The 12,464-nt window shown below is 38.5% G+C and overlaps 1 protein-coding gene across 8 annotated transcripts in view; it reads right to left on the bottom strand.

The window, feature by feature from the left end:
* Positions 1-12,464, bottom strand: part of AGK (acylglycerol kinase) — a 126,107-nt gene that overhangs the window by 29,293 nt on the left and 84,350 nt on the right. For 6 of the 8 annotated variants that reach the window (XM_032642229.1, XM_032642232.1, XM_032642227.1 and 3 more), the window contains 5 exons: positions 10,673-10,765; positions 8,923-8,955; positions 7,504-7,598; positions 2,956-2,997; positions 2,608-2,677 (listed from right to left, as the gene is read on the bottom strand). In XM_032642229.1, the coding sequence (XP_032498120.1) occupies positions 2,608-2,677; positions 2,956-2,997; positions 7,504-7,598; positions 8,923-8,955; positions 10,673-10,765 (333 nt within the window). The remainder of the gene's footprint in view (positions 1-2,607; positions 2,678-2,955; positions 2,998-7,503; positions 7,599-8,922; positions 8,956-10,672; positions 10,766-12,464) is intronic. The other 2 variants (XR_004351339.1, XM_032642231.1) reach the window with 1 other exon arrangement.

The following is a 12,464-nucleotide window of genomic DNA, read 5'->3' on the forward strand; positions in this document are numbered from 1 at the left end:
AGGATTGAAGTTTGGAATCATGACACAGTATGGAGGCTTCTTCCACAGATACTAGGAAACTTGCATGCATATGAAATGTGCGTAGCCTTTGGAGGACAACCTGAATGTAGCTGGTACATTCTGAAGCTAAACCTGAGTAAAGTATGCAGGATTCGCTGTTTATAGGATTATTTGGCTTTATGGCTCAGCCTTCTTAGGAACCTGCCTTTTCCAGGGGGAAAAAGAAGAAATTTAGATGAAGAAGGGATAGATACTTAACTACCATCAAGCGAGAATATCTTTCCCCTAGGAATTAAACCGTTTTTAGAGAGAAGATTCTGATCAGGAATGGCTATTGGGTCTTCTTCCCTCCAAAATTTTAATATTGGTAAGATGTCAAACCAAAAAACCTTGTATACGTGCAATGAACACCATATTTACCTCTCACCCAGCTTCACCAGGCCAACATTTCCCCACATTAGCTTTATCTCTGTGTGTATAGTTTGTAGTACTGTTAAATCATTTGCAAATAAATTGCAGGCTTCATGACCTTTCACTCCTAACTATTTCAGCATGTATCTCCCAAGAACAAGGACATACACGGACATAACCATAACACCATTGTCACTCTCAAGAAATCTCACACTGGCACGTAACATCTAATATATCATCCATATTAAAACATCTCTGATGTCTTTTACGGCTGACACTGTTTTTCATTTTTCCAGTCCAGGATCTCGTACTGGACTTCATTATGATATTTCTTTAGTTTCCCTTAATCTTGAACAGACTGTCTTCTTTTAGATTTCATGACACTGACATTTTTGAAGAAGCCAAATCAATGGCTGTTTTTAGAATGTCCTACAATTTGGATTTGATTGTTTTCTCATTATTAGAGTCAGTTAGATTAAGACTAATGTTTTGGGCAGAAAACTACGTAGGTGATGTTGTACCCTTCTCAATATATCACATCCGGAGGCAGATAATGTCCATCTGTCCCATGACTGGTGATGCTGTTTGATCACCTGGTTAAGGTGGTGTATGCTAGATCTCTCTACTATAAAGGCACTTTTTCCCTTTGTAATTATTAAGTAACTTGCGATCATTTGAGACTGTGTGGATATTTGTTTCTCAACGACCTTTTATCCAATGTGTGTAGCATCCACTGATGATCCCTGTCTGAATTAGTGATTTCATTAGTGATTGCCCAATGGTAATTCTCTAACTCTGTCGTATCTTATACATTTACAATTTGGCAATTCTTCTGTAACATAACTACAGATTCATCATTTTTATTTAATGTATTATAATCCACTAGCATTATTCTTTTTGATGTTCAAACCAGCCCAAAATTGGCCACTAGGGTACCATCAGGCTGCCTCCTATTTTGCGTTGTCTTCATCAGTTTTTGAGTAGTTCTTTGCCCTTATTCTTGCCCTGCCTCTGAAAGACATCTTTTCACAGAATCCTGTTAAGTTTTATTAGGGAATGGTACTTAGAGACCAAAATCTGGAGGCCAGATATGCTCGTTGTTGTTGCGTGTCACTGCCTTTAGGCCCCTTCAGTGGGCAAAGCGAGCAAATGTCTTTCTAGAGTAATTCATGAGCTCATCTACAAATCAGTAAGAAAATGTTAGACAACCCAATAGAAAAATGGGAAGTTCTGCTCCTCTCTAGGATGTAGGAAGCAACAAGGAACACTGTTCCCACCCTAAAAATGAGAAAAAGCCTGATAATCTACAGAATCATCATTATTCTTAAGCCCATCAGAGAGCTGACAATGCAAGACAACCAAGTAACCTGAATTCCAAAGAGAAGGCCCTCCAAAAGACAGATGGGTCACGAGAAAGGTTTCGCCTTTGGCAGAGCATGAGATAGAGAGGTGGCCACCATACGAACAGGTGAGAGGAAATCGGGTGCTGTCCTAAGTGCGTTATATTTATTAGCTCTTTTAATACTCAAAACAACCATATAAAAGAGAAAAATTACTTGTGGGCCAAAGGTAATCAGAGGAACTAAAAATCATGATACAACTATACTGAGAGTTGATACAGAGGACTTCTGATAAGAGGCCAAGAGATAAGGTCTAAAACCGATAAACCAAAATGTAGTATTATTTTTTTTTTTTTTTTTTGTGGTACGCAGGCCTCTCACTGCTGTGGCCTCTCCCGTCGCGGAGCACAGGCTCCGGACGCGCAGGCCCAGCGGCCATGGCTCACGGGCCCAGCCGCTCCGCGGCACGTGGGATCCTCCCGGACTGGGGCACGAACCCGCGTCCCCTGCATCGGCAGACGGACTCCCAACCACTGCGCCACCAGGGAAGCCCCCAAAATGTAGTATTATATACTTAAACTGAATTATACACCTAAAAATGGTTCTGATCGTAAATTTCATGTTTTGTGGGGTTTTTTTTTAACCACAATTTTTAAAAGTAGCATCACGAGCATACTAATTAGTGAGAACTAGAACAAACAGGTAAAATTATCTTCTCTGGGGGGTTATACTTCACGTAGGAAAGGGTAAGAAGAAGAACAGTTGTTTTCTTTACAATCTTATTTGAACTACTACATTTTTTTTAAAGTGTGTATTACTTTGTTAATTTTTTCAAACTCTGATGAAAAGATCTTACCTTGATCTGCAAGACATCAAGTGGAACTGTCTCTCCTTTCACAATGGCAAGTGTAGCATCTGTAATATGTCTAAAAGATAACAAGAAGGAAATGATCATGTTGTGAAAAATAAGCAACATCTCCCCCAACACACACACACACACACACACACACACAACCACACTCCTACCCAGAGTACTAATAGCTGGGTCAAGAAAAAGACAAATTCTTTCAAAATACTCCAAGAAAGCAGAACAAAGGTATATAAAAGAATTACTGATACAAATCTAGTGGAAGGCTCTGATACAGGCTCAAAGAGAAGGCTTTGGCAAAGAGAAGTTTATACAAGGCACCAATCATTTATTTACCTCACATTTATTGAGTCTCTACATGGTGTCTGACTTTTATCACTGGAAAATATGATAAATAAATAATAATACATCTTTCATTCACTGTAAGAGAATGAAAGTCAAGCACTTCAAAAACCATATTCCTTTTTACTCTAATAATCTGAAGGATAGCTAAAGGACAGGATTTGCTGGAGTTGTCTTAGCAAAATATAATAAATCCCCAAAATATACACATTAACTCCAACGCTTGGATTACATTCTGGGTTCCCTAGGAAGCAAGTTGAAACTTAAGAAACAGCCTACTTTACTTTCTCATATTTCTCTATCAACATATCTTTATCCCATTTTCCCTCCAATACAGTTGCTATCTGGGAAGTAGGTAGCAGTTTAGAAAATGAGATTCAATTTAGGAGAAAGCAAAACACATGATCACCAGTTTAGATTAATTTGATATGAATACATTAATTTCAAAGGAAGTTATTAGAAAGAATCCTAAAGCTTTGTGCTCGCTCTGAGCAGTACCTAGCACGTTAAGAGGTTTAAGAAGTGCTTTTGAGAGGCTGACCTTTAAAAAATGTTCCAACTGAAAAATGACTTTTTCTATTAATTTTTTTTCAAAATTCCTTGGCAGAAGATGGTTAAAATGCAACCTTAAATTTATCATTCTCCAGCAATAATTGAAAGTTCTAAATAAAGCAGCACTGTAGGACGAAACAGCTATTTTTTAGGATTATTTATCTGCAACATTCCAAATTCAAAATTCCTTTTTCTTCTGTAGTAATTATGGTACAACAAATCTCGACAGCAATGCAAAAAGCAAAGCCTTGTTCTTTTAAGTAGCCTCAGGCATCTGCCATGTTAAGAGGTCTACAAAATTATGAACCCAGGGCAGACTGACTTAATTATCTAAGAGCCCTGGGGCATGCTTATAAATTAAGTTTTATAAATCTTTAAATTATAAATAGAAGCAGCAACAACATTAGTTTAACTACAGGGAAAATCAGCTCCTAAAAAACTGAAGGCTATTTAAGACCTTGAGGGCAGCCACACTGCACAGACACTGGCTTTTGGATAGGTGAGGTGTTCTCTAAGGGACATGTCCTACCTCCGCATCACTGGCATATCTGGTAATGCTGGCAAGCAGTTCTAATAATCTATACTGACAGGGGGAAAGACTAGCTACCTAAAGTCACCAAGACCCGAACCAGATAGGATTTGTCTCAGATAAGAAAAAATGTTTAATTCATTGTTTGTCATATTTATAGCCCCTTAGAAATTCTAAACTGGGAAAAAAATATAGCAAACTGAAATGCCACATTAGGCTGCAGGATGACTGGTAAAGAGCTGAACTCTCCCCATCAGACTAAGGCTTGAAGCATGAGAGACGTTTTAATAAAGGCCTGATATATGTCTACGCTTATGCCTGGTGTTTGATATATGGAGCAAGGTTTTTATCTTAAAAAAAAAAGTTAAAAGATAAAAGATGACTCCTAAAACTACAACAGCAAAAACAAATCCACAAAACCAGCCTATTCAAAATCCCAAAGCAGACTTGGACAGCCACATGCAAAAGAATGAAACTAGACCATTAGCTTACACCATACACAAAGATTAGCTCAAAATGGATTAAAGAATTGAATGTAATAAGACCTGAAACCATAAAACTTCTAGAGGAAAACATAGAGGGTAAGCTATTTGACATAAGACTTGGCAATGATTTTTTTTTTTTTTGCGGTATGCGGGCCTCTCACTGCTGCGGCCTCCGGACGCACAGACCCAGCAGCCATGGCTCACGGGCCCAGCTGCTCCGCGGCATGTGGGATCCTCCCAGACCGGGGCACGAACCCGTGTCCCCCGCATCAGCAGAAGGACTCTCAACCACTGCGCCACCAGGGAAGCCCGGCAATGATTTTTGAATCTAACACCAAAAGCAAAAGCAATAAAGGTAAAAATAAGTAAGTGGGGCTACATAATACTAAAAACCTTCTGTGCAGCAAAGAAAACCATCAATAAAATGAAAAGGCAACCTATTGAATGGGAGAAAATATCTGCAAGTCATATATCTGGTAAGTGGTTAATATACAAAATATATAAAGATCTCATACAACTCAACAGAAAAAAAAATCCACTTGAAAACTGGGTAGATAATTGGAATCGACATTTTTCCAGAGAAGACATACAGATGTCCAACAGGTACATGAAAAGATGCCCAGCATCATTAACAACCATGGAAATGCAAATCCAAACACAATGACACATCACCTCACACCTGTTAGAATGGCTGTTATCAAAAAGATAAGAAATAACAAGTACTGTAGAGGATGTGGAGAAAAGGGAACCCTCCTGAACTGTTGCTGGGAATGTAAATTGGTGCAGCCACTATGGAAAACAGTATGGAGGTTCCTCAAAGAATTAAAAATGGAACTACCATGTGATCCAGCAATTCCACTTCTGGGTATTTATCCAAAGAAAGCGAAAACACTAACTCAAAAGATATATGCACCCATGTTTGTTGTTCAGCATTATTTACAGTAGCTAAGATATGGAAACAAGCTAAGTGTCCGTTGACAGATGAATGAATAAAGATGTGATATACATGTGAGACACACACACACACACACACACACATATATACATTTGTGTGCACACACACACACACACACACACACTGGAGTACTATTCAGCAATAAAAAAGAATGAAATTTTGCCATCTGCAACAACACTGATGGACTTGGAGGGTATTATACTAAGTGAAGTTAAGTCAGACAGAGAAAGACAAACACTGTATGATATCTTATACGTGGTGGCATCTTTAAAAAAACAAAACAAAACAAGGGACTTCCCTTGTGGCGCAGTGGTTGAGAATCCGCCTGCCAGTGCAGGGGACACGGGTCTGAGCCCTGGTCCGAGAAGATCCCATATGCCACGGAGCGACTAAGCCCGTGCGCCACAACTGCTGAGCCTGCGCTCTAGAGCCTGCGAGCCACAACTACTGAAGCCAGTGCGCCACAACTACTGAAGCCTGCACTCTCGAGCTCGCGAGCCACAACTACTGAAGCCCACATGCCACAAATACTGAAGCCTGTGCGCTAGAGCCCGCGCTCCACAACAAAAAGCCACTGTAACGAGAAGCCCGTGCACCGCGAGGAAGAGAAGCCCCCTGTCGCAGCAACTAGAGAAAGCCTGCATGCAGCACCGAAGACCCAATGCAGCCAAAAAATAAATTAAATTAAATTAAAATTTTAAAAAATCAAGTTCATAGATGATACAGAGAACAGATTGATGGTTGTCAGAGGTGGGGTGTGGGAGGTTGGTAAAAAGGGCAAAGGGAGTCAAGTTATAAAATAAGTCAGTCATCGAAACAAAGACCCAACACAGCTAAAAATAAATAAATAAATTTATTAAAAAAAAATAAGTCAGTCATGGGGATGGAACGTATAGCATGGCAACTAACGTTAATAATACTGTATTACATGTCTGAAAGTTTTTAAGAGAGTATATCTTAAAAGTTCTCATCACAAGGAAAAACAATTCTGTAACTACTGAATGGTGACAGATGTTAACTGTAATTATTGTGGTGGCATATAAATATCAAATCATCGTGTTATACACCTGAAACTAATATGTTTTATGTCAACTATACCTCAATCTAAAATAAAAATCCCAAAGCAGAAAAAAAATCCAAAACAGAAAATCACCTGAGTATTATTATTGTTATTGATTCTAGAAGGTTATAACAAGAAATGTCTTGAGAAGACTTCAATTCATTCATTCAACAAATATTTTTTATTGACTTCCCCCAATGTATCACAGAGCTTACATTAAAGATCAGGCAACTGACAATGAGAACCTGCCTGAAAATGATTTGTCCAAGATCATATTTTTAATCATTGTCAAAGCCATGACTCAAATTCAAGATTCCCATCTTCCTGAAAGACTAAATCCTTGTTTACATAATGCTTTTGAAAGAAAAGAGCAATAATAGCAACTTGCCTGACTCCTGAGGACACTGTTAGACTCACAACAATTTAATTTAATGTCAGGGTTGCACTACTTCCTCTGTCTACTTTATCCACACTGCCTTCCACTTTTGGCATTCCCTAAAGGACGTAACTATAATTGGTTGTTTTAGCTACTTATATTATCAAGGTAATGGAGCCAAGGCTGCTGCTGGCCCAGTCTCCGCAGGGAACTTGCTATTTGTCATCATACATACTTAAAGCAAACAAATGATCACTGCGAATATGTCTTCACCAGAGAATCTTACAACACAAAAGCACACAAACAATATGCTTGGATCAGCGAAGCTACCTTCATAAGTGTCAGACGGACATCAGTATTCATCTCCATACCTGACCTGAGGACTTAACATTAGATCACCAGGGTCCCACAACCCAACAGAGAAACTTCCCAATCAACCCAACGCTTGAACTCTGATCTCTTCCTCTTAATGATCTGAAGTTTCAGGCTATCAAAACTCAAAAAGAAAATTATATCACATGTGTGAATTTTCCATTCCCAGGCTCGCTTACCCACAAATGCTACCATCCCACATTGACAACCTACTGGACTTTGTTTCCACTTTCGGCAAAGAGTGTCTGACTCAAACTACTGGTCTGGCCCAGTGGGATAAATCCAATGGGAATCTTACTGAAGGTAGCCTGGCGAGGAAGAAAACAAGAGCAAAGTTTTATTGTTATGGTCAGAAAATGAGGTTGAACAGAGAGGCACAGGTGTGTCCACTATGACAAAGTAACTGACCCTGGGCCTGCCTCCCAGCCTTCCTTCCCACACCCCTAGACCAGCAACCAGGTAATACTGAGGAAGCAGGTTCTAGAACGAGGCAGTTCATGAAAACAACATACCTTCACATTTGGAAGGAATATTTGGGTGCTAATGGCAACTGGTTGAAAGAAATTTGGTTAAGAAAATGAGGGTCTTAGATATTAGATAAATGCATGATTGTGACAGACTGTATTATGTTGCCACACTATTTGACAAAGTTGCAGATAGAATTCAACTAAAAATGTCTAACATTTGTACAGTGACTGAGGACACGTGAAAGGGCCTTATAAACTACCTCAAGTATAAACAAGGCTACGAGAATAAGCAAGGTCAAGTAGCAGAAGAATGGCACAGCAGAGGACTTAATTAAAGGCCACAAATAAACAGATACCGTAAGGTTCCTAAAGATTATTTTGAGCTCAGTCTACTATTATCAAAGGGACTGGGAAGGATCTTCTTTCTTGTTGTTACTTATAAAATATTTTATCCCACTTTTCTACGATAATTAAAGTAATCTCACGAATACCCATGTACCCAAGACCCAGGTTTAACAAATATTACATTTTGCCATATTTGCTTCAGAGTTTTAAGAAATAAAGTGACGCAGATACAAGTCAAGTGCCTTCTCATCCTCTCCCCTTTCCCTTCCCAGAGGAAGCCTTTATCGTGAGGTGGGTGTGATTCCTTTCCATTCACATTGTCATCCTTTTACTACATAGTTTAGGCATCTATTAAGAGTATCTTTGTTTTCTGAATTTTAAAACTTTGTAGAAATGCATAACATACTTTGGCAACCTGCCTTTTTTTATTGAATATTTTTTAGATTTACCACGTAGATATTTATAAACCTAGTTCATTCATTTTAACTGTTGTATGGCTTCTAATATATGAATATACCACAATTTATTAATGAAGGAATCCTTTGAAGAAAAGATTCTATAGGGAAGTTTTATATTTTAAACAACTCTTCGTAAAAGCCATTGGATACCCTGGATCCCCAAAGCAGAAAGGTCCACCATGAGTTAATAAAAGTGTTCTATGACATAGGCAGAAGTACTTTATTTTCTAAAATCCGAGGAAGCACAACTTGTGCCCATCTTAAAATATAAAAAGGGGAGAAAGGGTAAAAGAAAGAAATAAAGAGAGATTAAAACAGGAAAGTAAAAGTCAAAATGCAATTATTCTTATTTTAAAGCTCACCTCATCTGCTCTTCGAAGAACTCCAGTTATAACCTACAAATGTTTTAAAAAAATTGTTATAAACAACTTGTATTTCCTTTATCATAAAAGAATTGGATTCAATTTTCATGGACCACAAACTTGTTCCTGTTTTCTTCCTAGAAACTACGTCAAAAGATGTATTGGCTGTTAAAGCACAAACTATCCTCCAATAAGATCAGAGCTAGATTAGATTTTATTCTCCACCTAGGATCAATAATACTATAAAGGCTAAGATAAAATAATTATAAAACTTCCACACTATATTAGTAAAATTACGTTTTAAGTTCTATAAGATGGGTATAAATGTGATGTACACATCAATTATACTACAGATCCTAGTTTCCTACTATGAAGTACACGTATCGGGAAAAAACCAGCACTTTGCTACACTCAGAGAGAAGCCTGCTCTCAATAAATGTTTCTTACTGATGAATATGAAGACAAGGGAGACTGTATTCCCTCTATAAAAAGACATTTTTAATTTGAATTTTTACTTAATTTATTTTTTATTTGTAAACTATAATACCCATGGTCTTGTAAAAACTGTGAAAAATACCTGAAGAAAAAATACTTTCTCATAAACCCACCAGGCATCATTAGTCAGTTGTTTATATTTTGCTATATTTCCCTCCAATTCTTTTTTTTTTAACCAGGGCATATTTTGATGACTAGATTATACCAGATACACAATTTGGTTTCTTTCTTAAAAACATTTTGTGAAGTCAAGGCAAAAGCCAATCTTCTCCCGCATCTCCCGCCTCACTGAGTTTCGGGATTAAATGGGGCTGTCGTGAGTTCCACTTCATTACTTTGTTGGTATGCTATCCGTATTCTTCACACTTCATTAAAAATCCATAAACACAATTACAAGATCATTAGCACAGCCTTTTTAAAAGAAGCTTACTAAGGCTTACATGATTGCTAACTCAAACACAGGACAGTGCCCTGTCCGCTGTTATAGCTCCTGGTCCCTGAACACCAATGAAACCACCAAAATAGAGGCAAAAGACAATGAGAAACGAGGTATGGATGTGACTTATGGTACACAGGATGGGGTGACTGAGTGGGAGGGGCACCTGTAATGGGCCCTTTAGGGGTTTCCAATACATAATGTAGGTTCTAGTCTATTGCCCTGGAAAAGAAGAGCATTTCCAGGGCAATATACTTACTGTCCTTATTGGACCAAAGCAAGCATTAAGGAAACGGAATTGCAGAACAAAAGCAACGCAAACATCGGAACATGTAGACCTCTGCCTCTAAATGTACCATTAGGAGATAACATTACATGGGATGGAAATGATGTGAGAATGGACAGATGCATTTTTTAAAAAGGCAATTGTTATTTAAGTTTATTTTATAAGAAACCTTCCCATAATTGAAACAGTGATTCCCTAACAAACAGGGCTACTTCATAAGAGTCTTCAAAATATAAAAAGCGTTTCACACCCAGCACCATTTTGTACCCTGTTTTATTCCATTTTATCCAACTTAAATCTGATAAAACAAAAACCCTTCTATGTGCTGGGTATAGAATTTATACGAAGCAATGAAATAAAAGCGCATGAGAAAAATGTAATGCTATACTTGTTTCAGAGAGAAGAAATCCTAAAAAGAATGGATTACAAAGAAATAATTTCCTTAAATTATAACCACTTTACGCCACTGCTCCAAGACCTAATTTCTATTTTCCTCCCTTTCAAAATGGTTTCAAAGAGAAGAGCAGCCACACCTCCTGCAAAGTCCCATCTCCTCCAGCAACAATGATCACATCTGTGTTTTCCAGCAGTTCCAGGAGCTTCTTGGCTTGGCCCTCATAATCTGTCTGCAATACAAAGGAAGCCTTTGGTAAATTCATCATCCTAGAGCCACAGGCCCAAAGGTCTAAAAATATGGGATATTTTCTTTAAAGTTTTACACTGAACCTTTTCTTAAGTTCTACATAATTGATATACATGAGAAACTAAACAGCTATCAAAGCAACTATGTATGGTTTTTATAGTCTTATATTTTTAGAGCTGGAAGGGACCTCAGAAACCATCTAGGCGGCTCCTTACTTTAAAAATAAAACTCAAACCTAGTGATTTGTCTCGGTTATACAGTCAGCTAGTCAGAGGAATCATTTCTAGTCCAGTGCAGGTTCTATTATTACATCATTTACCCAGTGACTTTCATCTGCAAGCAGAAAGTCAAGTGTATGTGCAAACAAGGAGAAACAGATGAAATAAAAAGAGCACAGATTTGAGAGCCCAGGAGACCCAGATTAAATCCCAACTCTGCTACTTTTTAGCTGAGTGGCCTTAAACTCTCAGGATCTTAATTTCCTTATCAATGAAATCATGTGTACTGGAGGAAGGGAAAAGCGCTTCTTCCTGATACTGTTGGAAAGCAGTATGAAAAACGACTAGCAAGGTAACTGTTCTTAACTGATACTGTACTACATAAACGGTTACTGTGGTTTTGCTATGATTGTACATAAAGAAATATAGGTATGGCTCAAAGCAGTCACAAAACGGTGACTAAATGGTATGTAAGCCTCACCATTTGTATTGAGGATACCTCATTTCAGATACATATGTAGACTTAAATGAATGATCTAAGCCACCACTTCTAAAACCAAACACTGAATTTTAACAAATGCAATGCAACTAATACTGAAATAAGGAAACACTCTCTCCTGTTGACACTTTACTAGACCCACTAATAGGCAAAAATTAAAGATTTGGATGTCAGATGGGCTAAAGCACCTGGGCCACTAAGTCACAGTCAACACACGAAAAACACAGTCCTACACTAACACCATCTAATCTTATGATGAATGGTTCTACTTTTATCCTGAAAAATGAAATGACTGGCTTTGCAGTTATACATTTGTAAATATTTTTTTTTTTTTTGGTCTCACAGTTATCAGTTTATTAGAAAGGATTCAGATGAACAGACAAATGAAGAGGTACATGGGGCAAGGTGTGTGGGGAGCGGTGTGGAGTCTCCAGGCCCTCTCTGGGCGTACCACCTCTCCTCAGATCTCCACAGGTTTATCAGCCCAGAAGCTCTCCAAACCCTGTCCTTCTGAGTTTTTGTGTCGGTTTCATTACATACCCATGGTTGATTAAATCATTGCCCTCTGGTGACTGAGCTCAATCAATCCAAATATTTCACTTTTTTAAAAAGAATATAGGGACTTCCCTGGTGGCACAGTGGTTAGGAATCTGCCTGCCAATGCAGGGGACACGGGTTCGAGCCCTGGTCCAGGAAGATCCCACAGGCTGCGGAGCAACTAAGTCCGTGCGCCACAACTACTGAGCCCACATGCCACAACTACTGAAGGCTGCACACCTAGAGTCCGTGCTCCACAGCAAGAGAAGCCCGTGCACCGCAACGAAGAGTAGCCCCCGCTCGCCTCAACTAGAGAAAGCCCGCACACAGCAATGAAGACCAAACGCAGCCAAAAATAAATAAATATTTTTTTAAAAAGAGAGAATATATGTTGATCCTGATTAAAAGGATGCTTTGTGAACACCCCG

Source organism: Phocoena sinus, chromosome 9, assembly GCF_008692025.1.
Source record: "Phocoena sinus isolate mPhoSin1 chromosome 9, mPhoSin1.pri, whole genome shotgun sequence".
In the NCBI taxonomy this organism is placed as follows: Eukaryota; Metazoa; Chordata; class Mammalia; order Artiodactyla; family Phocoenidae; genus Phocoena; species Phocoena sinus.